Source organism: Podarcis liolepis (genome assembly GCF_965112155.1).
Source record: "Podarcis liolepis genome assembly, chromosome: 15".
Lineage (NCBI taxonomy): Eukaryota > Metazoa > Chordata > Lepidosauria > Squamata > Lacertidae > Podarcis > Podarcis liolepis.
Genome location: NC_139566.1, coordinates 10,730,365 through 10,757,042, shown reverse-complemented (window position 1 = coordinate 10,757,042; position 26,678 = coordinate 10,730,365). Strand labels below are relative to the sequence as shown.

At 50.0% G+C, this 26,678-nt stretch overlaps 2 protein-coding genes across 5 annotated transcripts in view; one reads left to right on the top strand and one right to left on the bottom strand.

Moving 5' to 3' along the window:
* The window catches only part of TRIM46 (tripartite motif containing 46), a 28,922-nt gene extending 14,968 nt beyond the window's left edge, over positions 1–13,954 (bottom strand). Inside the window, exons 1-5 of one of the 2 annotated variants that reach the window (XM_083477030.1) lie at positions 13,853–13,954; positions 7,914–8,169; positions 5,345–5,691; positions 3,820–3,963; positions 1,248–1,343 (exon numbers count right to left, since the gene is read on the bottom strand). In XM_083477030.1, the coding sequence (XP_083333156.1) occupies positions 1,248–1,343; positions 3,820–3,963; positions 5,345–5,691; positions 7,914–8,169; positions 13,853–13,915 (906 nt within the window). In that variant the 5' untranslated portion in view covers positions 13,916–13,954. Of the gene's footprint in view, positions 1–1,247; positions 1,344–3,819; positions 3,964–5,344; positions 5,692–7,913; positions 8,170–13,183; positions 13,373–13,852 lie in introns of those variants that run through there. The other variant, XM_083477031.1, reaches the window with a different exon arrangement.
* Positions 13,955–14,135: 181 nt separating this feature from the next.
* KRTCAP2 (keratinocyte associated protein 2) lies at positions 14,136–22,455 on the top strand. Of its 3 annotated transcripts, none has more exons than XM_083477431.1 (5): positions 14,136–16,708; positions 17,035–17,270; positions 20,360–20,423; positions 20,628–20,694; positions 22,268–22,455. In XM_083477431.1, the coding sequence occupies exons 2-5, from the start codon at positions 17,178–17,180 to the stop codon at positions 22,386–22,388; spliced, it is 345 nt and encodes a 114-aa protein (XP_083333557.1). In that variant the 5' UTR covers positions 14,136–16,708; positions 17,035–17,177; the 3' UTR covers positions 22,389–22,455. The 3 variants fall into 3 exon arrangements, with proteins under 3 accessions (XP_083333557.1, XP_083333556.1, XP_083333555.1); XM_083477430.1 differs by having other exon boundaries at positions 14,751–14,908; positions 17,116–17,270; XM_083477429.1 differs by having other exon boundaries at positions 14,910–15,007; positions 17,116–17,270.
* The last annotated feature ends 4,223 nt before the right edge of the window (positions 22,456–26,678 follow it).

The following is a 26,678-nucleotide window of genomic DNA, read 5'->3' as shown; positions in this document are numbered from 1 at the left end:
TAAGGGCCGCGGGCCAGATAAGGCCCGAAGGACTCATTTATCCAGCCCGTGGCGACCCCCGTCGCCCGCTCTTAGCGGCACTGCGTGGCTGCCCACTTCCAAGTTGGAGGAGCACCAGAAATAGCTTGTGCACATGCGCAAGCGTTATTTCCAGTCCACATCCGGGTTGGAGGAAGCCCGTGCACATGCACACAAGCTATATCCAGTGCTCCTCCGACCCGGAAGTGCGTCAGAAATAGCATGTGCTTACGCGTACGGGTACGCGCTCCCCCGCCCTCCGGTCCACCGCGTGATCGGCACTGGAGACACCAGCCCAAGACGCAGTAAGTTTGCTGACCCCTGACCAAGGATCATCCAGGAATCCCAGCTGAAGAATCCCTGACAGATGGTCATCCAGCCTCTCTTTAAAACCCTCCGATGGATGGGAATCTGCCACCTTCCGAACAAGTCAGATCCACTGTCAAACAGCTCTCACCGTCAGAAAGTTTTTCCTGACGTTTAGTCAGAATCTCCTTTCTTGTCATTTGAATCCATTGGTTTTTGGCCCTACCCACCCACCCCAAACAGGAGAAAACAAATTTGCTCCATCTCCCATGTGATAATTTTGTTGTTATTATTAATGCAGTGTAAACACAGACAACTAGGAAACACTGGCCTGCAAGTGCTCTGGTTGGAGAACAGCCTTTGCCAATGGTGTTGTGGGTTTTGAAGACACTCGAACTCAGGACGCAAGAGAGACATGTGCTAAGAGGAAGGCACGCTTGGCCCGGAAACCTATGCCCCACGGCCCAGAAACCTATGTCTCCACGGTGGAAGGAAGTGTGGATCCAGAATTGGCCTCTACAGTCACTTACGGACTCACTTCTGAAAACCATGTTTATGGAAGACAATCTTACTCGGCTACGAGGGATCGCCAAAGAAGAAGAGGATTATTCATACACCGCCCATTTGGCCGGGTTGTGCCGGCCACTCTGCGTGGCTCCCCACAAAACATTTAAAGCACAGCAAAATACCAGACACCAAAAACTTCCCTGTACAGGGCTGCCTTCAGATGTCTTCTAAAGTTATTTATCTGCTTGCCATCTGACACAATCGCCTGAAGACAGGTAAGAATAAGAACCACAGACTCTCTTTCTGAAACCCTTTAAAACATATTTGGGATGAGGGAACTGGAATGACAGACAGCCCCGCTCCATCTGAAGCAGGAAATGTGAAACAAGAAAAACGGACGTGAGAGCAGTTTGTACCTCGGTGAGTCGCAGGGTCTCTTCCAGCTCACTGATTTGGGCCTGGACTGTGTCTTGGTTGCTCAGAATGTACGTCAGGCTTTTGGTCAGTTTATCCTGGATGTGCAAGGAAAAAGGGGTGGAGGAAAAGAGAGGCGATGTGAGCAGCAAAGCATGATGGTACACATTTGACACCAAGCTCTGAGGGTTCCCGATTCTGCCACCCCCACCCCACCCGATCCCTTGAGAATCGCCCACTCCTCCTTCCTCTGCCTCCCCCGGCCCCACAGCCAACACACGCCACCGTTCCCCAATGATACAGACCCAAAATACGCTGCTCCAGATGCGGCAGAGACTTGTACATTTGTGCCAAGGAGAACCAGAGTAGCAGTTAAGAGTGCTGAACTAGGACCTACAAGACCAAGGTTCGAATCCCTGCTCAGAAAACTGGCTGGGCAATATTGGGCTGTTTCATTGCCAGGATGTTTACTACGGAGGGAATGTCAAAAGGCGAAATGGGGGAAAGCAGCAAGACAATGGGATATTGAAATAAACGGGGGTCTGCATGATACAGTGAATTTCTGTTAAATTATAATTTGCTGATGTTTTGGGAGTTAACTTTACTGTGTACTGTTATACGCTAATAGATGATTGAATATCGCTTTATTCGAAGTAAGTCGTTCCATTTTAAAGTTTTATTGTTTTATTGTGACTTTTTGTATTGGATTAGATTATTTTAAGGTGTGCAATCTTTGTTGTTATATTTTGTTGCTGTAAACTGTATTCGGTATAGCAATACAGAAAGGTGGTATACAAATTAAAAGTAGAATGAAATGAAAATGAAATGGAATACAGGTGCAAACCACCCCATCGGTCTGTTACAACCTAAACTGCTCCAGATTCCACAGTTAGGATGGAAAGGCCATACCTCAGCCTGTTTTACAAGAAGGTTCAGCATACATATCTCTACACAGACCTGGGGGAAAGACTCCAGGCCTGAAACCCTGGAGAGCTTCTGCCAGTCAGTGCGGGCAATATTGAGCTAGGTGGACCAAAGCTTTGGCTCTGAATTAGGCAGCATCTGACATCCCTACTGAAGCCAGCCCTATAAGCATGGAAATCTTAAGTGCTTCCTAGAGGGAGGCTGTTGCAGAGTGGCAGAACATGGCATCTGCTTTGCCGAAGGTTGGAGGTTTGATTCCCGGCCTCTGTAGGTATACAGTGGTACCTCGCAAGACGAATGCCTCGCAAGACGAAAAACGCGCAAGACGAAAGAGTTTTCCGGTTTTTGAGTCGTTCCGCAAGACGAATTTCCCTATGGGCTTGCTTCGCAAGACGAAATGTCTTGCGACTTCTTGCAAGTTTGTTTCCTTTTTCTTAAAGCCGCTAAGCCGCTAATAGCCGTGCTTCGCAAGACGAAAAAACCGCAAGACGAAGAGACTCGCAGAACGGATTAATTTCGTCTTGCGAGGCACCACTGTACCTGAGATACTTGCTACCCAAAATGCTGAAGAATGGCTGCCAGTCAGTGTGGGTAGTATAAGGCAGTTTCCTATGCCCCTGTTTAAAACCCTGTTAAAAACTTAAAACCTTTAACTCAGAACCATGAGAACTAGAATCTTGCTCTCATATTTAAGAGAAGGGCCGCAGGTCAGCAGTGCAGCACATGCAGGAAGGTACCAGGTGATTGATTGATTGATTGATTGATTGATTGACTGACTGACTGACTGACTGACTGACTGATTGACAGACTGACTGACTGACTGACTGACTGACTGATTGAATTTATATCCCGCCCTATATCTGGAGGTCTCAGAGCGGTTCACAGAATAAAATCAAAATATGAAACCACAAAATACATAATCAAAATAAAAACAACAACCCAATAACAACCCCCCCCAAAAAAAATACATTTTAAAAAGGCACTGGATCCTCACAACATTTAAAGTAAGACAATGAGCAAACCTGGACAGGAGCCACTCGTTGGAAAGACCATGATCTCAGAAATGTCTGTGGCAATATTTATCAGTGAGGCAACACTAAGCTACATGGACAGTTTGGTCTCACTCGCTATATGGCAACTTCCTTTTTTATCTTATTGATTTTCCAATTATTTTTTAACGTTCTCAATCAGATGTAATTAACCATAGGAAAAACAGACACAAGATTCCCTCGCATACTTGGACCTCACTCCACCCTCCCAGGGGTTCCATGTTTAACATTTCCTGCTGCATATTTCATGTCCTCCATTTATTCCATTTATATTTTATATCGTAAGTCTCTGTTAACTCACAAGTGTTATTTCAGTCCTGTTAAAGAGCTCAGCTGTTTACAGGTATAAAATAAATTTCCTCCAGTCTTTACCAAAACCTTGGTCTTCCTGGTGTCTGATATTTCTAGTCATTTTCACCAGCTCAACATAATCCATCGGTTTAACTTGCCGTTCTTCTCTGGTGGGGACTTTTCCGTCTTTCCATCTCTGGGCCAGCAACTTCTCTACCTTCCTTTCTCAACTCAGCCATTTTATCAGAACCGGGCGGGCGGACAGAGGTGGGGATGAAGGAGACAGCTTAAATCCCACCGAAAGCCTCACCTTGAGGGCCTGGTAGGCGCTGACGACGGGCGAGATCTTGTGGCCCGTGTGCGTCCGGCGAACACGGCACAGCTGGCAGACTAAGCGCTGGCAGCTCTTGCAGTAATGCGTCACCTCTTCCCGGTGTTCTGGGCACGTCAGACCCTGTGCGGGACACAGAAGGAGGCAGGTTAGTCACGGTTTTACTTTGTTCGAAGTCCCTGGCACTCGCGGACACAAACGCAGGCTTCCTAATCTTTGTGGGATGAGGACTTTCCCTTTGAATCCATTTCTGTTTCTTTAAGACAGGAAGCCTCAGACCCAGGGGGCGCAAATGAACTAGAAAGCCCCTACAAAGTGTGCCTTAGTAGCTCTATGTGAGGGGGGGAAAGGCCTTCAGGAACAAGAAACAAGACCAAGGAAGATTCCTAAGGCGTACTCTTGAGAAAGGCCCTGGATTGGGAGAAATGTGGGGGAGAACTTGATGCAAAAACAGGGACACACACACAGGCAGTGTGGTCCAGTGGTTAAAGTGTCAGACTAGGACCTAGGAGAGTCCGGGGTTCAAATCCTGACCTGGCCATGAAACTCACTGGGTGGCCTTGGGCCAGTCACTGCCCCTCAGCCTAATCTACCTCACAGGGTTGTTGTGGGGATTGACTGAGGAAGAGGGAGAACCATGGAAGCCACCCTGGAGGAAATGTTGGGATATTATTATTATTATTATTATTATTATTATTATTATTATTATTATTATTATTATATGCTGGCCATCTGACTGGGTTGCACTAGCTACTCTTGGCAGCTTCTGACATATATAAAAGCATAATAAAATGTTACAAAAGGCTTCCCTAAACAGGGCTGCCTTCAGATGTCTTTTAAAAGTCAGATAGTTGTTTATTTCCTTGAAATCTGATGGGAGGGCTTTCCACAGGGCAGCTGCCGCTACCAAGAAGGCCTTCTGTCTGGTTCCCTGTAACTTGGCTTCTCGCAGTGAGGGAACCGCCAGAAGGCCCTCGGAGCTGGACCTCAGTGTCCAGGCTGAACGATGGGGGTGGAGACGCTCCTTCAGGTATACAGAGCCAAACTGTTTAGGGCATGGGTAGGCAAACTAAAGCCCAGGGGCCGGATCTGGCCCAATTGCCCTCTAAATCCGGCCCGCGGACGGTCCAGGAATCAGCGTGTTTTTACAAGAGTAGAATGTGCCGTTTTATTTAAAATGCATCTCTGGGTTATTTGTGGGGCATAGGAATTAGTTCATTTCCCCCCCAAAAATATAGTCCGCCTCCCCCGCAAGGTCTGAGGGACAGTGGACCGGCCCCCTGCTGAAAAAGTTTGCTGACCCCTGGTTTAGGGCTTTAAAGGTCAGCACCAACACTTTGAACTGTGTTTGGAAATGTACTGGGAGCCAATGTAGATCCTTTAGGACCGGTATTATATGGTCCTGGCACCAGCCTGGATTAGTTGCTGTTTCCAAGTCACTTCCAAATAAAAAGCAAAGTCTTCCCTCCTGGCCCTCGGAGGACTTGGGGGGGGAGCCCCTTACCTTGGGCCGGAAGGTGAGCGTGGGTGGGGTGGGCTCGTGCTGGGCTTTCTGGGTACCCCACGGGTGGTAGAGCTTAAAGCACTCGTTGCAGAAGCTGGATTTGCACTCGGTGCAGCCCTTGGTGGCCTCCAGCTGCGGCGGCTTGCAGAACTGGCACATGATGGCGGCGCTGACGTTGATGGTGTGGCGGTAGCGCTCCACCACCCTCTCCAGCGTCAGGTTGCGGAAGAGGCTGCCCAGGCCCCTCTCGCCCAGGTCCACATCCCTCTGGCACAGCGGGCAGGGGAAGAGCACGCTCTGGGGGTGCAAGAGGCCGCCTCGCTTGCGCCCCGGGTACGTGCCGAAACCTGGAAGCACAGGGACACCAGAACACGAGGCAAGGTGACGTTGCGCACACAGCACATGCTTCCCCGGAAGATGCAGGGACTCCCATCAGCCTCGGGGAAACTGGCCCATGGGCAGGGCTGATGGGATTTGTAGTCCGGCAACATCCGGAGGGTCACAGGTTCCCCACCCTTGTCCTAGAATCATGTCCCAGCCAATCAGGTGTGGGGAACTTGCAAGCCCTCCCAGGTCTTGCTGGACTCCAACTCCCATCAACCACAGCAAGCATTGAAGGGATGGGTTTCCCAAACCCAAAACTGACTGCGCAGGCAGTTTGAAACTGCACCAAAATCCCTATTTTTCCTTAGCTAAAATGCTTTCACTTGAGCTCTTGAGCCAAAACCCAGCTGTATAAACAAGTGCTCAGAGCCCTCTCCTTTATCAGTTTGTGACGGCAAGGATGGCCTTGACTGTACCAGTAGAACAGGGAAGACACGCCTGTGCCTTATCTTATATCCTGACCACAAAGGCGCACAGACCTAGTCTGGGAACAGCGCCAGAGGGTGTTCTTGGAGATGGTGACCTCTTGCTCCAAGATAAGAGTAGGAACAAGAAGATCCTTTTATGGTCACAAATATAGGAAGGAATACCCTTTTATGGTTAAGAGTGCCAGAGCAGGAACATCTGTGATGTCAGCCTGCGTGTACAAGCTGACGTGGCTAGATTCCTGGGGAAGGGGGGAGAGGGTGCCTGGAGGATATATATACTGCATGTAATCTCTCATTTCTTTGGACTTGCTGTGGACTGACCACGCAAGTGCCTTTCTGCTGTTTCGGAGAGCAGAAATAAAGAACTCTTTCTCTGAACCAACCCTTGGTGTCATTTGACTTTCTTCCTCCTGTCCGGGAGCAACGCAGACCCAATCAGTGAACTCCAATAAGGCTACAGCATGGCCCACAGTCAGAGGTGATGGAGACTGCAGTCCATCGACATCTGGAGGGTCACAGGTTCCCCACTCCTGTCCTTGACACGTCTCCCAGCCAATCAGGGATCACATATGAAATGCGGTCAGGAACTGGCTTGGACGCTGAGGAGCGGTGGCTGGATACTGATGAGCGGCCACTGGGAGAAGTGGGGTTGGGAAAAGGGACCAGTGATCTGGGGGAGCCTGTAACAGCTAGGAAGCGAGAGGCAGAGGCAGGAGAAGCTGCAGGATTGGAGGGTGAAGAACAAGTGCAGGAGGAGAGAGAGATGGGTCAGGCTGGTGGAGAGTCACAGGCTTCCACACCTCCTCTCCTGCCTCATCTCTCCTACTCCACTGTCTCCCAGGATCAGAAGAGGACTGAAGTGGGAGGATCAGAAGGCTAAAAGCAGGCGTAGTCTTCGCCTGCTTGCGTTCAGCTCAGATGGAGGAGATACACAAGCCAAAGTTAGGGACGGGGCCTCTCTGTTGCGGCAACAGCCTCATCGTGTGAACGCCCAGGAGTAGCTGAGAGACGTAAGACTGATGAACATCCCTTTTCTTTTGACAATAGTGAAATCCTTTCCCTGGACTTTCCTCGTCTGGCCGTGGCATGTAAGCAGGTGCGGGGAACTTGTGGGCCCTTCAGATCTTGCTGATAACCCAAAGCCCCTCTTCCCACTTTCCCCCCACCCTGTTTCCCCGGTGCCAAATTTTAATTTGTAATATCCTCGTGGCAAGGACCTGCCCTTTTGTGCTTGCAGCACGAACTGCAAACATTCCTACGGCCCAACCGCTTTTACCTTCAACCAGGTAAAGTTAAAGGTAAGGGACTCCTGGACAGTTACGTCCAGTCAAAGGCGACTATGGGGTTGCAGTGCTCATCTCGCTTTCAGGCCGAGGGAGGCGGCGTTTGTCCGCAGACAGCTTTCCAGCTCATGTGGCCAGCATAACTGAACCGCTTCTGGCACAACAGGACACTGTGATGGAAGCCAGAGCATACAGAAACGCCATTTACCTTCCCACCAGAGTGGTACCTGTTTATCTACTTGCACTGGTGTGCTTTCAAACTGCTAGGTTGGCAGGAGCTGGGACAGAGCAAACGGGAGCTCACTCCGTCACGGGGATTCGAACCACAACCTTTGGATTGGCAAGCCCAAGAGGCTAAGTGGTTCGGACCACAGCGCCACCCGCATCCCATCTTCCACCAGGAGGGGGTGCCCTCGCCCTACATGTCTGCCTGCCCACCAGCAGAGGGCACCGCCACACCGCCCTCCTCCCCACCTGACTTAAGGAGTCGGTCCAGGCGCTCTGGCTTGGGGATGACCCGGCGGCCCAGGCGAGGGCTCCGTGTGGCTGGCGTGGAGGCCGGCGAGGTGGGCTCGGAGGTGGGGTCCGGACAGACGTAGCCTTGCTGCAGCAGGACCTCAGTGGCGCAGATGTGGCAGACATTGTGCATGCAAGGAAGCACCAGGGGCTGCTTGTACATCTCCTTGCACACCGGGCACAACAGCTCCCTCTCCATGTTCTTCATGCTGGTCTGGAAGGACAAGGAAGGAGGGGAAAGGAAAACAGGTTTCAAGAGAACAAAACCATGATTCCTGCAAATAGAGGCTGGTTCTAACTCAACACCTGTATTATAACCCCCCACAGAAGGGACCTAAGAGGTATGGGGACAACAACAAGGGGTGCTGAGGGTGTAAATGACTACCAGACTTTCAAAAGCTGGTATCGCTGGATCAATTTTGTTCAATTACTTAAGGCTGAATAGTTTTAATTGGGTTTTGAATGCATGTTCAATTAATTTTGTTTTGATCTGATTTACTGCCTGCGCCGCTTTTCGTTCGAATGAATCCCAAAGCGGCTTACAAACAGTGAATAGCAATAACACAACACCACAAATGCAACATAAATCCCACAGAACAATTAACAAATCATCAGCCTAACTGTTGCAACCTATAAAACACCCTTAGTAAAGCAACAACTACAAAAACAAGCTGAGCATCACAATGAAAGCAAAAGTCGTCTTACACGATTAACGAACCAATAGGGCATTTAGAATCTATTAAACCAGAATTAACAACGCTGATGAAATAGCAACCAAAAGAATAAATTGAGCACTGTTAAGTTCACGCACACACCCTTTTTGTTCCTGTTCTGAATTTTATCATATTACTATCTTCCTTAGTGGGTCGTCATGCAAACCGCCATAACTGTCAATGTTTCCCTTTTTTTAAGGGAAATTCCCTTATTCCGAATAGAATTTCTCGCAAGAAAAGGGAAAAGTTGACAGCTATGCAAACCACTATTAAAAGAATTGCAGAATTGTAGAGTTGGAAGGGGCCACAGGGGTCATCTAGCCCAACCCCCTGCAATGTAGGAAGCTGCAGGAGGCTGGAACCCACAACCATGAGATTAAGAGTCTCATGCTCTACCAGCTGAGCTATCCTGACTGCTCTGAACAGTGCTTTTTGTAGGGGGCGCTGAGTATGTGTTTATGTAACCAAGGCATAAATGAAAAAGTTTGGGAACCACTGGCTTAAAGGAAGGATGGGGGGCGGGGAAATACAGGGCAAAATAATGAATAATTAAAAATAATAATTTAAAATAATAACGATAGCGGCTTCCTCCTCTTCGACACTCTCAAAGAGTTTGCCCACCGCTCGCGACCTCCCCTTGCAATCTGGAGCAGGGGTTGTAGTCTCACCTCTCCCTGGCCAATCACAAGGCAGAGTTGTGCTACAGGGAACCAGGCACAGGGCCTTGTCGGTGGTGGCGCCCGCCCTGTGGAACGCCCTCCCACCAGATGTCAAAGAGATAAACAACTACCAGACATTTAGAAGACATCTGAAGGCAGACCTGCTCAGGGAAGTTTTTAATGTGTGACATTTTAATGTATTTTTAATCTTTGCTGGAAGCCGCCCAGAGTGGCTGGGGAAGCCCAGCCAGAAGGCCAGGGTACAAATAATAAATTATTATTATTATTATTGTGCTGCCCATAGGAAGAACAGACCAACGGTGCGCCTTAGAGCACTTCCCAGAATCCTTTGCAACATGTTTTATTCCATGGCCAACGTGCAGGGGAGGGAAGCGTTTCCCTGCAGCGGCTAAGGGAAAGGATCCTGGTTGCTAGCTGCAATTATACCCCCCCACGCACCCTGCTGCCGCCCCCCCCAACCCAAAAAATACAGACTCTGCCTTGAGATTTATATTCATCTCTTCAGGCTATGAAGCCTGAAGTCGTTAAAATAGCATCACCCACACACAAGGTTTGTAAATGTACCCAAACCAAAAAAAGTTTAGTGAGAAGGGGGGGGAACCCTAGCTGGGGGCTGGGGGGCAGGGAATACAACCGCGCAAGGACTGAGCATATTCACTGTGCCAACTAACTGTTGCGAAGAACGGGGAAGGGAACAAAAATCTGAGAGAGGGAATGGAATGGAGCTGCTCTGGCTGGCTGGGATCCTGAACAAAAACGGCAAATTTTGTGGCATATCCCATCTGTATATTATAAGTATTAATATATTATATTTGTAATAGTAGTAAGTATTCTGCATTTGCTGTCATGTATAGGGTGGGTCTCATTTGCACCCTCACGACGACCCTGTGGGATAGGCAAAGCAGAAAGCAAATGACTGGCCTAAGTGCATCCATTAAAGCTTTGGGGGTTGAATGTGACTCAAAAATTTGCCCACATCCTGCCCACGGGTGCAATGAAGCTCTTTTCTTGGTGCCCGCAAGGCTTCTGACCACACACACACACACACACACACACACACACACACACACCCTCCTTCAAAAGAGCATAGAGATGAAGGAGGAAGTTGCAAGAGTGGCACTCCTTCCCACTTCCTCTCTCAGCTCTATGTGCTTTCCATGTGCTTAATTTACCGCTTCCGACTTTTACCCGGATCCCTTCAAAATGGCTGCATTTTCTGTCTCTTGGCGGATCCAGCAGGGAGGAGATTTGGGGGACAACAGACCAGGAAGGGAGGCGACGCCCGTGATGTTCCCTCAAAAATGCAAACGTGACCACATGCCTGAAAAGGTTGCCAACCCCTCTAACCACTGCTCCATGCTACCTCACTAATAATGCTTAGCTGTCCTGCTTCACGTGTGTTCAAAGGCCTCATTTAAACCCTCCCCCAACCACCTTGTAAACCAGAACACTGTTTAATATCCCCATTTTGCAGATGGCGCTGCAGGAGTTGAGGCACAGAAATGTGCATCAGGGAACTTGCGGACCTGGGAACGTTGTGCAGTTCAGTTTTCCTTCAACCATTACACTGCAGTGTTTGTCCTCAGAAAATAACAAGAAGACCTGACCAGTGACCCATCTAGTCCAGCATGTACTAGGATTTGGGTTCGAATCCTTCTTGAGTCACAACAGCCGACCAGATGCCTCAAGAAGGATTCGAACCCAAAAGCACGCTCCTTGCCTGTGTTTGTAGAAAATGGGATTCAAAAACGTTACTGCCTCTGACCGTGGAACCCCCTAAGCATGTACAGAGGGCCGGTCTCACTCTTCAGGCACCCCAGCAAGATTGCATATGTCATGAAAGGGGGAAGTGACAGAAACATGAGTACAGTATGAGCCAAGCTTTGAGACTACATACAGCTCCTTCACTCCCACTCTAGATTATGTTACAAAATAAGGTGCCTTATACAGAGTCACACCACTGGTCCAACGAGCTCAGCACTCCCTGCACTGACTGGCAGCAGCTCTCCAGGGAAGATTCCCAGTCTTCCTTGGCAATGCTAAGATCCTAGGTCAAGCTAAGGATCTTACCTGCTATTTATTTGATCACCCAGTGATTTACACTGTAATATGAATAAATTGCTGAAAAACCAGAGCAGTTTAACAATCAATCCCTCTTCCCAGGGAACTCTGGGAATTGTAACTCTGTGAAGGGAATTGAGGTCTCCTAACTACTCTCAGCATCCTTAACAAACTCCAGCTCCCAGAATTCTCTGGGGGAAGCCATGACTGTTTAAAGAGGCTTCATAGTGCTTTAAATGTAGGCTGTGGATGTGGCCTATGTCTACTCAGATGTAAGGCCCACTAAATTCAAGGGGGCTTACTCACTGGTAAGTGGAAGCAAGACTGCGTCCTTAGTTATAGGGTAGTAGTTAATAGCAACACTGCAATGGTTAGGCCTGCCATCTATCCGGATTTATCCAGACATTACCGGGAAATGCAGCGCTTTGTCCTGGATTGTAGGCAAGTCAATCGTGGTCTTTCAGTGTTTTTGTAAAAAGAAGAAAGCTCAACAACTTTGGGGTCTTCCTAAAAGAAAGCTCAAGAACTTTTGGGGTGTCCTGGTTTTTACTTTTTGAAATATGGCAACCCTAGCATTGGTGAAGTCTTTTCTAAGGGTGGTGATACTGTGAGGTAGGGGTGATATAAATAATAGAAGCATGATTTATTTTTAAAAATATATATATTCACACAGACATAAAATAAGATTCCTAGAGTTTCTAGGGATTGAACCTGGAACCTTCTGAATGCAGGGCATTGTACTTAGCTACTGAGGTATGGACCTTCTTTAATTCCCCCCCAACCAAAAAAAAATCCATCAGGAATTTATTTATGTTCTTACAATATGCAGAGACATGACCATTAGCGAGAGAAACAGCACTCATTTCTGCGGACAAAGAGATTTCCCAAAGGTCAATAAACTAGATGTGCAAGGGCCATAGCGCCTTGCATGCAGGAGGTCCTGGGTTCAATCCCTCACAACTCCAGGCAGGGCTGGGAATGTCCCCTGCCTGAAACTCCAGAGGGCAGCTGCCAGTCAGTGTCGACAATGCTGAGCTGGATACACCAATGGTCTGATTCAGTATAAGGCAGCTTCCTCTGCTCCTATTTAAATCAGGCCTTTCTCTACAAACAGGAGGAGTGGGGTCTTCCTTTATTTGTAGGGTGGGCTCCATAGCTGGGGGGGTGTGCAGAGCATCATCTGCTTTGAAAATCCCAGGTTTCAATTCCCGGCATCTCCAGGAAGGGCTGTGTCTGAAACCCTGGAGAGCAGCTGTCAGTCAGTGTAGGCAGTATGGAGCAAGACAGTGTGATGGTCCAAATCAGCGTCAGCTCACGCCCACCCACCCAGATTCCCCACTCAAAGGCAGGGCCAGCCTACTTTCCCCACCGCTGGGCTGGTGGGGGGCGGGGGTTAGGGAGAGAGAGACCCCGCCTCCCAGTTCTTACAGGCAGTTTGGCAGCCAGCCCAGTCTCTGCTGCGTCCCATTCAAGGGCACTCTTGTCCTTTGGCCAGGGAGTGGGGTGGAGGGGGACTCTACCGCCCTGGTGGCACCCCCTGCCCCAAAGCTGCATTCCCTTCCGCTCCGGCTGCCCAGCAATTCAAGGCACCCGAGGAAGAAGGTGGTCAAAAAACAGGAAAGAAACCCCAGCATCTGATCTTTTGCCAGAAAACCATTCATCTTGCAGTTTCCCAGCCAAGGCTTCCCCACCTAGAGATCTGCCGCCACGGGGCCCCAAAGGCATTTCCCTCCCCTGCCATCCATCCATCCATCCCCAAGGGACGGGCACTCACCTTGCCCAGCGCCCGCCTGGATGCCATCTCTCTTGGCAAGCGAGAAGGGACACACACACACACACACACATACACACACACAAAGCAGGAGGAGAGGGGAGGGGATGGATGGATGGAGAAGGGCGGGGAGGGAGGGAGGGAGAGAGCCACAGCGGAGGCAGACGCTGGACCAGGCAGGCCCTGGCAGCCAGCCCTGGGAGGAGGTTGCCATGGCGACGGAGGGATGTGCTCGGATGCTCACAGCATCCTTCACTTAGCCCTGAAGGGAGTCCGGGGAAAAACTGATGGAGCTTGTGGGGTGGGGGGAGGGAATGGGAGCGTCTAGGCTAGTTGTCAGCAGGGGAGGGGGAGCACCTATTTTATTTGGGGGGGGGTGATTTCCAGGGTTTTTTTGCGGGGGGGCGGCTCTTTTGATCCCAGTGGCAGCAACATGGATCCCTCATCATGCCGACGCACTCGGGAGACAATGGGATGCCCGTACTAGATCTCTCTTCCTCACACCCCCCTCCCGCAAAGCATCCCTTCTCATGGCATACAGACAGTCACCCCCACATCGGCTGCACTAGATTGGGGTGTTTCCTCCCCACACCCGTTTTCTCTCGTCCCCCCCCCGTTTTTCTACCCCTTGCGTTGCCCACCCTCTTTCCCTCCCCCCACCCCGGTTCTCACGCTGATCCGGACGAGGGCATCCATGATCGACGTGAAGGAGTGGAGGTCCTCGCCCTCGGCCATGACTCCCGGGGGGGACGGGGGGCTTCCGGCCTCCGCACCCCCGCGCCGCCCCGGCAGCGCTTCGCAAACGCCTCGGTCTATTGCGGCCGAGAGCCCGGGCGAGCGGTCGGGGAGGGAGGAGGAGAGCCAGCAACGCGCATGCTCCTCCGGAGAGGCTCGGCTCCGGGCGCCCTGCCTCCCTCTCGCCGCCCCCCCCCCCCCGCGCTTTGAAGTGATGGAGGGCGCGTGTGAGTGTGCTGGGTTATTAATAATCATTATTTTATTGCTGGTGCAGCAGATCCCACATGCAGAGCGCTTTAGGGAGGAGGAGGAGCTGCCAAGGGGAGCGGGGGGCAGAAGGTTGATGGGGAGCTTCCAGTCGCCACATGCCATCCCAGGGTGTGGTCATTTGTTGAAAGGCTTTGCTCCTGCTTTCCACAGTGTCACGGGCCGGGCTTTGCATGGGCAAGGGTGCATCTGACCATAGGCAGAGTGCATTCCCTTAGCTTCTCAATCGGAAGGTGCAAGGTTTCAAGTAGCTGTACACTTTATTACCATCGTCGTCGTGTCATTCTCGTTAAACTGCAGTATTCATTCAAGTGACCAGGCCTACAAATGCGGAGGCAAGACTCGAACCCGTGACTTCCCGGGCCTGCCAACGTTCTCCGGCTCTGGTCCTTTGTTCGCTGAATGCGCGTGTGCTCCCCCTAGCGGCCAGTCGGAGGAAATGAAACGCAGCAAAGCCTGCCATGGGCGCCGCCGGCCGCTAGGCGGGGAACGTGGCGCGACGCACGCTTCTCCGCCCCTCTCAGGCGGCGGGGAGTGCGGCGCGCTTGCGCGGAGGCGCAAATTACACGTCTCCGCTCAGAGCCGCGCCTGCGCGGCAGAGAGAACTCCCTCTCGCCGAGGGAAGCAGGCGCAAGAACGGCGCATGCGCGAGAGAGAAAAGAACCAGGGAACTTTGGTTCAAACCGGGAGCGGACACATCGGAGGGCGCTGCGCGGTGTATTATGGGTAATGTGGCATGGGGGTTGGAGAGGTGGGCGACATGCATGCTCCTGGCCTGGAGAGGGGTGGGCACTGCTGCCAGCCTGTGCTCAGGGCGCCTTGTGGGTGGAGAGCATGGGCAGTGGTGGCAGAGCATGTGCTTTGAGTGCAGAAGGTTCAGTCCCCAGTGGCATCTCTGGGTGGAGCTAGGAAGAGGCCTCCCCTGTCTGAAACCCTGGGGAGCTGCTGCCAGCCTGTGTTGTTGTCGTTTAGTCGTGTCCGACTCTTCGTGACCCCCTGGACCAGAGCATGCCAGGCACTCCTGTCCTCCACTGCCTCCCGCAGTTTGGTCAAACCCATGCTGGTAGCTTCGAGAACACTGTCCCACCATCTAGTCCTCTGTCGTCCCCTTCTCCTTGTGCCCTCCATCTTTCCCAACATCAGGGTCTTTTCCAGGGAGTCTTCTCTTCTCATGAGGTGGCCAAAGTCTTGGCACCTCAGCTTCAGGATCTGTCCTTCCAGTGAGCACTCAGGGCTGATTTCCTTCAGAATGGATCGGTTTGATCTTCTTGCAGTCCATGGGACTCTCAAGAGTCCCCTCCAGCACCATAATTCAAAAGCATCCATTCTTCGGCGATCAGCCTTCTTTGTGGTCCAGCTCTCACTTCCATACATCGCTACTGGGAAAACCATAGCTTTAACTATACGGACCTTTGTCGGCAAGGTGATGTCTCTGCTTTTTAAGATGCTGTGTAAGATGCCAGCCTGTGTAGGCAACACTAAGCTAAATGGACTCAGTATAAGACGCCTTCCTGTGTCTGGGAGGTGCTGTCCCTCAGTGGCAGAGCATTGGCTTGGTCCCGGGTTCAGTCCCCGCCATCTCCAAATAGCCCCCCTTCCTCAAACCCCAGAGAGCCACTGTGAGTCATTGCGGACAATACTGAGCTCAGCAGATGAATGGACTGGCTGGGTTGCAAGGCAGCTTCCTAAGCTGAGGAGAGGCTGGAGCTCAGCAGTGAACCATTTGCTTTGCACACAGAAGGACCCAGTTCCAGTCCCCTGCACCTGTCCAGGTACGGGTAGACCAGGGTCTGGGCACCTCCGACCTGTCAGCCAAACGTGGCCCAGCAGACCCCTATCTCGTGCCCGCAGGCCGTGTCACACTGCTCCTCCACCCTCACCAGGCCCTGCTTGACACTTTCCTTGAGTGATTTTTGGGTGTCAACTTGTAAACCCAGTTTGAGCGTCAGTTACAGTGTTACCTCGGGTTACATATGCTTCAGGTTACATACGCTTCAGGTTACAGACTCCGCTAACCCAGAAATAGTGCTTCAGGTTAAGAACTTTGCTTCAGGATGAGAACAGAAATCTTGCTCTGGCAGCGTGGCGGCAGCAGGAGGCCCCATTAGCTAAAGTGGTACCTCAGGTTAAGAAGAGTTTCAGGTTAAGAACAGACCTCCGGAACAAATTATGGTAATTACTTAACCCGAGGTACCACTGTACTCAGTTTCAGGGGCAGCAAAAAAAGTGGGGTTCGTGGCACAAAACTCTGACACCAGTTTGGAGTCGATCAGACAATGTTCAGTTTTGGGCTATACCTGTGGCCCCCAGTTTGAGCATCAACTACTCAGTTTGCGGGGTGAGGTGACAGAAAACACAGGGTTCACAGCACAAAACTAGCACAAAACTCTGGCACCGGTTTGGAGTTGATCGGCCAGTGTTGGGTTTCGGGTATTAAATCGTGACCCCGGTTTGCTGTGTCAGTCAGTTTGGGGCGGAGGCAGCACAAAGTGTGGGGTTCATGGCACAAAACAGCCCGAAAATGTTGTGCTCACATACAGTGGTGCCCCGCAAGACGAATGCCTCGCAAGACGGAAAACTCGCTAGACGAAAGAGTTTTCCGTTTTGGAGGTGCTTCGCAAAACGAATTTCCTATGGACTTGCTTCGCAAGACAAAAATGTCTTGCGAGTTCCTGCTCGTTTTTCCCCCTCCCCCCCTTTTCTAAGCCGCTTATCAGCTGATCCGATCAGCAGATAAGCTGCTAAAAGCCGCTAATAGCTCTAATCCGCTAATCCTTGCTTCGCTTGCTTCGCAAGACGAAAAAACCGCTAGACGAAGAGAATCACAGAACGGATTCTTTTCGTCTTGCGAGGCACCACTGTATTAATGGCACTTGTCCTTCGTGCTCCTGCCAGCAGAGGCGAGTGACCCTTGTCTCTTTCTTTCTCCGCAGCTGTCGGCACGGGTACGTCATTGGTGCTTTCGTCTCTCCTGTGCCTCCTGCTCTTCACCGGGATGCAAATGTACAGCCGCCAGCTGGCATCCAGCGAGTGGTTGACCATCCAAGGGGGTCTGCTGGGCTCTGCCCTCTTCATCTTCTCCCTTACCGTATCCTCCTACGTGCGGCATTTTGCTTGGGCATTTTCAGCTGGGCTGGGGCTGCCAGAATGGGATAGGGTCAAAGGGGGCGCCCATTGGCATCAGCTGATCCAGCAGGAAGGTGACACATAAAGGGCTGCAGCTCAGGAGGCAGAGGGTCTGCTTTGCAGGAGGTCCCAGGCTCCATCCCTGTCATTTCCAGGTAGGGCTGAGAACGTTTTTGTCTGAAACCTCGGTGTTTTGCTGCCAGTCAGTGTAGGCACTCTTGAGCTAAGAGGGGCCGGTGGTCTGAACTCCAGCTTCTTACGTCCCTGTGTTATAAGTGGTTCAGCCTCTGCTTTGCGGTGCAGAAGGTTCCTGGCAACTTCAGGTAGAACTAAGAGAGGCTTCTGCCATTTTTTTCTAAATGTTTCATTTCCTCAAATGGTGCTGCGGAAGTAATATTGATTAAAATACTAAATATAAATTAACTGACCCACCCACCCACCGCCAGCTTGAACGCTGTTTCAAAACTCAGGTTACATTTCTTGGAAGTGCAATATATTCTACAAATAGCACTGAGAATCTTTTTCTAACATAATATTCAAAGTGCTATTTTTCTAGAAAAAGAGGTGCCAGAATGCAGCGTGAACACCTCCGTTGTTCTCTTAGAATGGCAACGGTGCCCACCTGAGAGGTGCCGGAACTGAATTTCAGTGGAAAAACCCCTGATAATAATAGTAACAATAATAATACAGTGGTACCTCGGGTTACAAACACCTTGGGTTACAAACACTTCAGATTACAGACTCTGCTAACCCGGAAGTAGAACCTCATGTTAAGAACTTTACCTCAGGATGAGAACAGAAATTGAGTGGCAGCGACAGCAGGAGGCCCCATTAGCTAGAGTGGTACCTCAGGTTAAGAACGGACCTCCAGAACGAATTAAGTTCGTAATCAGAGGTACCACTGTACAGTGGAACCTCAGTTCTCAAATGTCTTCGTTGATGAACGTTTCAGAACCCGAATGCCGGAAACCCGAAAGTAAAGGCTTCAGTTTTCGAACGCGCTTCGGAAGCCGAACAAACTTCTGCTGTGTGTTTTTCAATTTTCACCATTGAAATTGACATTCTCCCTTTGTGCCTCAGTTGTCGAACGTTTCGGAATTCAAACAGTCTTCCAGGACGGATTAAGTTCAACAACCAAGGTTCCACTGTAATAAAAATAATAATGTTATTATTTGTACCACGCCCAACTGACTGGATTGCCCCAGCCACTCTGGGTGGCTTCCAACAGATACAAAAGCATAATAAACCATCAAGCATTAAAAGCTTCCTAATTATTATAATAAATAATACTAATTTTTCATTTACAGCGTTCATTGTTTTCAATAACCTGTGATCAAAACGCTCCAGCTACAAGCAATATATTTTACAGATTGCTTTACAATTGGAGAAATAGAAATAATCCCTTGCAAGTAACGTTGGGACAATACCCTTTTTGGGGCCGAGATGTTCTGCAACAAAATATTGCAGTAGAGGGTGCTTTTGTTTAGGGAGCCAGCCAGCCGTGCCCTTCTCTGTAATACTCCATTGCGCTCCCCCTCCCACCCAGTTTTCCATTTCCCCCCCAACAGTAAGCCAGTCATCTGTGGTCGCTGAGCACACACAAACCTCAGAGTTCCCTCAGGCCTGCTGATCCCTTCCTCTTCCGTGTAGGTGGTTTGACTTGGACTACGTAAAAGGGTTGTCACTAACCACCTGAACTTTGGAAATAGAGGGAATCACATGAAATGACATCAGAAACGTGTAACCACATGCTTTCAATTCCCCCCAAACCATTAACTCCCGCTTGAATCAGCTTTCTAGAGAAGTTGGGAGGGTTGGCTTTGTTTTTTACTAAACTCGTTAAAGAGATAAAGGTAAAGGTGGCGCTGTGGGTTAAACCACAGAGCCTAGGACTTGCCGATCAGAAGGTTGGCGGTTCGAATCCCCGCGACGGGCTGAGCTCCCGTTGCTCGGTCCCTGCTCCTGCCAACCTATCAGTTCGAAAGCACGTCAAAGTGCAAGTAGATAAATAGGTACCGCTCCAGTGGGAAGGTAAACGCCGTTTCTGTGCGCTGCTCTGGTTCGCCAGAAGTGGCTTAGTCATGCTGGGCACATGGCCCGGAAGCTGTAAGCCAGCTTCCTCGGCCAGTAAAGCGAGATGAGCGCCGCAACCCCAGAGTTGGCCACGACTGGACCTAATGGTTAGGGGTCCCTTTACCTTTACCTTTAAAGGACCCCTGACAGTTAAGTCCATTCGTAAACGACTCTGGGGTTGTGGTGCTTATCTCACTTTATTGGCCGAGGGAGCCAGCGTTTGTCCGCAGACAGTTTTTCCAGGTCATGTGTAGCATTATCCCTATTGCATCGCCAACAGATACCTTAGATAGCCCTTTTTTAAACAAGTGTAATGTTCAGAAAAGTTCAGAAAAGTAATTAAAACCAATAAGCTAAAAACCAGTTTAAAACGCTAGACGACTTTCAACACATCTAGATAGTCTTGCTGAAGCAAAATCTTTTTGGTGGGTGCCGAAAAGAGCACAGCAAAGGGGCTTGCCTAGTGTCAAAAGGCAGGGACTTCCAACACGCAAAGATCGGTTTTTACAAGTGTGGAGCGCATGTTATGTGGCACCTGCCATCTCGCAAGCAAACTGGGAATTATTATTATTTCTTAAATTTGTACACTGTACCACCCTTTGTCCGCAGATCTCAGGTAGGTTCACAACATTTTTCCCCTGGCCTGTGCTTCTGAGTGAATGGTTCTACTTTGGGTACGTAAAGATTGTAGACCCCCAGATCTTGTCCATTTAGCACGAAGAAGCTTTCTGGGGAACTTGAAAGCTTACACATTTGTGACGTTTCCCCTCTGTTTAGCCTGAAGATGCTTTCTGGAGAACTTGGAAAGCTTACACATTTCTGACCTTCCACCTCAATCTCTCTTCTTTCCAATGACCAAGCAGTGAGTGACAATCTTTATGTAGCAACAGAGGGGAGAGTATCTGTACATCTGCAAGGGGGGGGGGCTTCTTACTTCCCTGACATGTCAGCAGATGTTTTCCTTGACTTGAAACCCAGGCCTTCAACAACCTTGAAAATTTGATTTTCGGCAAAGGATTCCAAGCTAAGATCTTCCCTGAAAGTAAGCTGAACGGATTTAGGGTGATCATTTTCTTTTCAGAGAGGTGGGGGGCTGAGAAATCGGCTGGCTTATATGTAGCAGCTGGTGGTTGGCTGATACGGGGAGGGTTTTGGGGGAGGGGTTAGGGCGGGGGTTGTTTACAAAATAATAATTTCTCGTCCTTTTTTTCCCCCTTGCCAAAATGCACCTCCTTTTCCTCCGCAGTTATTACCTGCCTGCTACTGGCACTGTTTGCTTCAGGGCTGATTCATCGGGTCTGCGTCACCACCTGGTAAGAACGGGGGATTGTGTCCCAACACACACACACAGGTCGTAACAGATCCGGATTGAGGAAATCCAGCTTGCATCACATCTGAAGCTGCTGTCAGGGCCAGATCAGGAATTGAAGCCCCCACAATGAGCAGAGCAAGCAGGAAGGCCCCCAAAACACGGCCGGTTGAAACAGGAATGTCGGAAGCTGCCTTATACTGAATCAGACCTCTGGTCTAGCTCAGCATTGTCCACACTGACTGGCAGCAGCTCATGCAAAGGCTGCCAGGGACTGAACCGGGAGTCCTTCTGCTCTGTTGCTGATCTGAGTCCTCTCCCCTAAAAATAAAGCAAGATTCTAGTCCTCAAGGTTCTGGAGCAAGGGCTGGTTTAAATAAGGAGCCGTCTGACGTTGAGTGAGCCGATTCTCCGTCACGCTCAGTGTTGTCTGCACTGACTGGCAGCTGCTCTCCAGGGTTTCAGGCAGGGGGCGTTCCCAGCCCTACCTGGTTTTAACCTTTAAAGCCCTATACGGCCTAGGACCCTCGTACCTATGGGACCGCCTCTCCTGGTATGTCCCACAGAGGAACTTACGGTCTGCAAACAAAAACATCCTGAAGGCCCCAGGCCACAGAGAGGTTAGGCTGGCCTCAACTAGAGCCAGGGCTTTTTCGGCTGTGGCTCCAATCTGGTGGAACCGTCTGCCACAAGAGACTAGGGCCCTGCGGGACTTGACATCTTTCCGCAGGGCCTGCAAGACAGAGCTGTTCCACCAGGCCTTTGGCCAAGGCACAGTCTGACTCCCTCCTTTGGCAATCTTCACAGAACTTTAGCCTAATGGTTGCCATCAATTTGAGTTGAATTAATTTTAATGAAATGATTTTAGAATGTTGTATTATTTTATTGTTGTTAGCCGCCCTGAGCCCGGCTTCGGCTGGGGAGGGCAGGATATAAATAAAATTTATTATTATTATTAATATTACCTGGAGATGTCAGGGATTGAACCCAGCACCTTCTGCATGCAAGGCAGATGTTCTGCCACTGAGCCATGGCCCTTTCAAAGACATTGTTACACATCTGCAGACAAGCAGCTCTTCCCTCGGAAAAGGTTGGACCCCTCCCTGGCTGTTGGCCATGCTGCTTGGGGGCTGATGGGAGTTGGAGTCCAACAAGCTCTGCAGATTCTCATAGCTCTGGTTTAGCAACATCGCCTCTCCTCTGGCGGAAGCAGGGGCTGATCATCAGAGGTGCAAACCTTGCTGTGGGGGTCAAGTCGGTCTGTGTGTGAGCTAGCCCACCACGCAACGGCAAAGATGTGCATTTGCCGGCACACCCACTCTTGCACGTGGCCCCCGGGGAAATTGCTCAGAAGGGAATGTGGCCCTCGAGGGGGAAAAGATTCCCCACCGCGGGACTAGGGAGCCGAGCTATGGAAAGGGAAGAGGTCCTTTGGGGTGCTCTCTGCAGGCCACGCCCCTTCCTCACAAGCCACACCCCCTGGTCCTCCTTTGCAAAGCAGATGGTCTAGCCTTGAGCCCTTCCCTGCGATCGAGTCTTCCTTGCAACCCACTTATCCCTCTGGCTTCTCTTCCCAGTTTCATCTTCTCGATGATCGCCCTGTACTACATCAACAAGATCTCCTCCACGCTGTACCAGTCGACTACGCCGGTGCCCGTGGTTGCCAAGACGGTCAGTAAAGGCAGGAAGAGGAATTGAAGCGGAGGACCATTCTCAGCGCAATCGGAACGGCCAATAAAACATTTCCTTTTTTAAAAACAAACAAGACCCCGTCCTCTTCTGAGCTTGTTATTTCAGATAAGGATGGCGGGGGAGAAGTCTCCGCCCCAATGTGCTTGCATTCCAGAACAGGTGTGGGGAAGCTTTGCCCCTCCAGATGTTGCTGTGTCAAAAACAACAACAACAACAACAATAATAATTTATTATTTGTACTCTGCCCATATGGCTGGGCTTTCCCATGCCTGTTCATCTCGGCCATGCCGCCTGGGGCTGATGGGAGTTCAACAATATCTCAAGGGCAAAGGACTGACCCCCAAACCTGTAAGTGCATTTGGTACGTGATCCCTGATTGGTTGGGACATGTGTCTAGGACAGAGATGGGGGACCTTCAGTCCTCTAGGTCAGGGTCCCCCAAATTGGGTCTCCAGCTGTTTGCGGACTACAGCTCCCATCATCCCTAGCTAGCAGGACCAGTGGTCAGGGATGATGGGAACTGTAATCTGAAAACATCTGGAGGGCCGAGTTTGAGGAAGCCTGCTCTAGGTGTTGCAGGACTACAATTCTAATCAGCCCTGAAGCATCGGCCATGCTGGCTGGGGGCTGATGGGAGCTGGAGTCCAAGAACATTGTTGAACTACAACTTCCATCAGCCCCTGCCATTGGCCACATTTGCTAGGGCTGATGGGAGCTGCAACATCCGGAGGGCCAGAGCTCCCCCACACCCTGCTTGAAGAAAACGACACAACTTGGGAAAGAGGGAGCAGAAGGGAAGCACATGGGGTGGTAGGGAAATTATTATTATTAATAATAATCATAATTGTACCCCACCCATCTGACTGGGTTGCCCCAGTCACTGGGCAGCTTCCAACATAAATAAAAACATAATAAAACAGTACACATTTAAAGCTTCCCTAAACAGGGCTGCCTTCAGATGTCTTCTAAATGTCATATAGTTATTTATCTCTTCGACATCTGATGGGAGGGCGTTCCACAGGGCAGGCGCCACTACCGAGAAGGCCCTCTGCCTGGTTCCCTGTAGCTTCACTCCTCACAGTGAGGGAACCACCAGAAGGCCCTCGGCGCTGGACCTCAGTGTCCGGGCAGAACGATGGGGGTGGAGACGCTCCTTCAGGTATACTGGGCTGAGATCTGTTAGGGCTTTAAAGGTCAGTACCAACATTCTGAATTGTGCTCAGAAACGTACTAGGAGCCAATGTAGGTCTTTCAAGTCTGGTGTTATGTGGCTTTGGCAGCCGCTCCCAGTCACCAGTCTAGCTGCCGCATTCTGGATTAGTTGTAGTTTCTGAGTCACCTTCAAATGTCACCCCATGTAGAGCGCATTGCAGTAGTCCAAGCGGGAGATAACCAGAGCATGCACCACTCTGGCGAGACAGGTAAGGTCTCAACTGGTGTCATGGCTAGTAACCGTCAGTAGCTCTCCATGAATTTGTCTAAGTGTCTTTTATAGCCAGCCTAGGTTGCTGGCTGTCGCTGCCTCCTCTGGGAGCCAGTTCCATAGTTTTTAAATATGTGCCTCATGGAAAAGTCCTTCCTTTTATGTTTCCGGGGTTTCAAGTAGCAGGGCTTGCTCCCAGCCTTACCTGGATCAAACCTGCGACTCTGCGTGCAAGGTGGACGCAATTACATACTCCAGCGACAAGTAATACCAATATTTCAAGCAACATTGTGTTTCCGCTGTCAATCGCCTGAGTGAACAATAATGCCGTTTAAATTCCTGCTGGCTGTGAACAATGGAGGCAGACGCACTTTGCCAGGAAGCGCATTTCGTAAACAGGGAGTTGCCACCAAGACGGCCGTCGGGTAACCATGCCAACTGGGCAGTCCCGTTCCCCCCAACAGCACCACTCCTATGGCTCCACTGCCAGTTGCGCAAGATAATACACCAGTCATGTGCCCATTACTAATGTGCCTTGCAGGGGGGTTGGACTAGATGACCGTTGGGTGCCCCTTCCAACTCTTATGATTCTATGATTTCCCAGCCTTGGGTCTCACTTGCTCTCTCACCACCATTGCTATGTGAGGAGGCCTCCGCCAGGGGGCGCTGCAGGACTGCCAGAGATCTGAGTCATTTTTCAAAAGCTTCGGGATTGAGGAAGGCAAGCTGCAAGCCTCTGGTTTTAAATCACTGCAATTGTTGCACTAAAATAAAAGTGATTAGAAGAAGCCTTGTTATCTCTCAGGATGAAGCTTCATGAACCAAAAAGGGCAAAAGTATTTCTGCAACAGGCCTACTATTCATTAGTTCGTAATGACAACAAACAATAACACACTTTAAAAGCGTTTACAACAGCCCAATAAGGTAGGATTGTTGTTTAGTCGTGTCCGACTCTTCGTGACCCCCTGGACCAGAGCACGCCAGGCACTCCTGTCTTCCACTGCCTCCCGCAGTTTGGTCAAACTCATGCTGGTAGCTTCAAGAACACCGTCCAACCATCTCGTCCTCTGTCGTCCCCTTCTCCTTGTGCCCTCCATCTTTCCCAACATCAGGGTCTGTTCCAGGGAGTCTTCTCTTCTCATGAGGTGGCCAAAGTCTTGGAGCCTCAGCTTCAGGATCTGTCCTTCCAGTGAGCACCCAGGGCTGATTTCCTTAAGAATGGAGAGGTTTGATCTTCTTGCAGTCCATGGGACTCTCAAGAGTCTCCTCCAGCACCAGAATTCAAAAGCATCCATTCTTCGGCGATCAGCCTTCTTTATGGTCCAGCTCTCACTTCCATACATCACTACTGGGAAAACCATGGCTTTTACTATACAGACCTTTGTTGGCAAGGTGATGCCTCTGCTTTTTAAGATGCTGTCTAGGTTTGTCATTGCTTTTCTCCCAAGAAGCAGGCGCCTTTTAATTTCATGATTGCTGTCACCATCTGCAGTGAGTAAGGTAGGATACAATATGATAGTTATCTTCCTTTTGTAGGTGGGGCGAAAGGAGGGAGGTTGTGGCAGAGACACAATAAAGCCATGAAGGAATAAATTGGTTTTTAAGGTGCCACGAGACTGTTGTGGTCTCCCCCCCCCCCATTTTATCCCCACATCCATCCTTTGAGGTATAGGTTAGACTGAGAAACAGGGACTAGCCCATGGTAAGCATCCTGGCTGAGTGGAGGACTGTGCCCTGATCTCAGAGTTGAACCCAAACCATTGCACCATGCTGACTCTCCTATACATACTCACCGGGAATAAACTCTGAAAAACAAGGAGGGTTACTTCTTATGCCTAGTACTGCAGTCGCACACACACTGACTTTGGAGTAAACCCCATTGAAGCCAATGGGACTTGCTCCTGTCCTGACACAGGGCTGGAAGGATCCATCAGAAAATTGTACAGTCGGCAGGGACCCCAGGGGTCATCCAGCCTGACCCATGCAATGCAGGAATTGCAGCCAAATCCCCGTTCTCTCCAATTTTCCTTTTTCCAGCCTTAAATTCAGTCCTCCGCATTTCCTCATGGAAATGTGTCAGAGTGTAACATGCATTTTTCATCACACGTTTCGTTTTGACTTAACGTACAGATCTCGGCAATGGATTCTCCCTGACAGAATGCATTTAGTATGTTCTATATGGTCATGAATATATATATATATACAGTATACATCTTTATCCACATGGTACACTACCGTTTGGCCCGAGACCTTGCGCTGCAAAATTTAGAGAAGGGTGTGTTTTGAAAGAAGGCTGCTTTTTAGCCCCTGTATCCTTTCAAAAATACGGAGGCCATCTGTCCCGGAAGCTTTATCTGAGATTCCTGTATTGCAGGGGATTGGGCTTAATAATAATAATAATAATAATAATAATAATAATAATAATAATTTATACCCCGCCCATCTGACTGGGTTTCCCCAGCCACTCTGGGCGGTTTCCAACAAAATATTAAAATACAATAGTCTGTCAAACATTAATAGCCCTTGGATGTCCCTTACAACTCTACATATACAGTGGTACCTCTGGTTACGTACTTAATTCATTCTGGAGGTCCATTCTTAACTTGAAACTGTTCTTAACCTGAAGCACCACCTTAGCTAATGGGGCCTCCCGCTGCCGCTGTGCCACCGGAGCACGATTTCTGTTTTCATCCAGAAGCAAAGTTCTTAAACCGAGGTACTATTTCCGGGTTAGCAGAGTCTGTAACCTGAAGCGTATGTAACCCGAGGTACCACTGTACATTTGGATGGGTGCCGCTTCCCTCTCTCCCACAAACTTCCTTGCAGATGTCAGACAGCTCTCCTTCCATAAGCTCCGTGCCCCACCTCTTGAA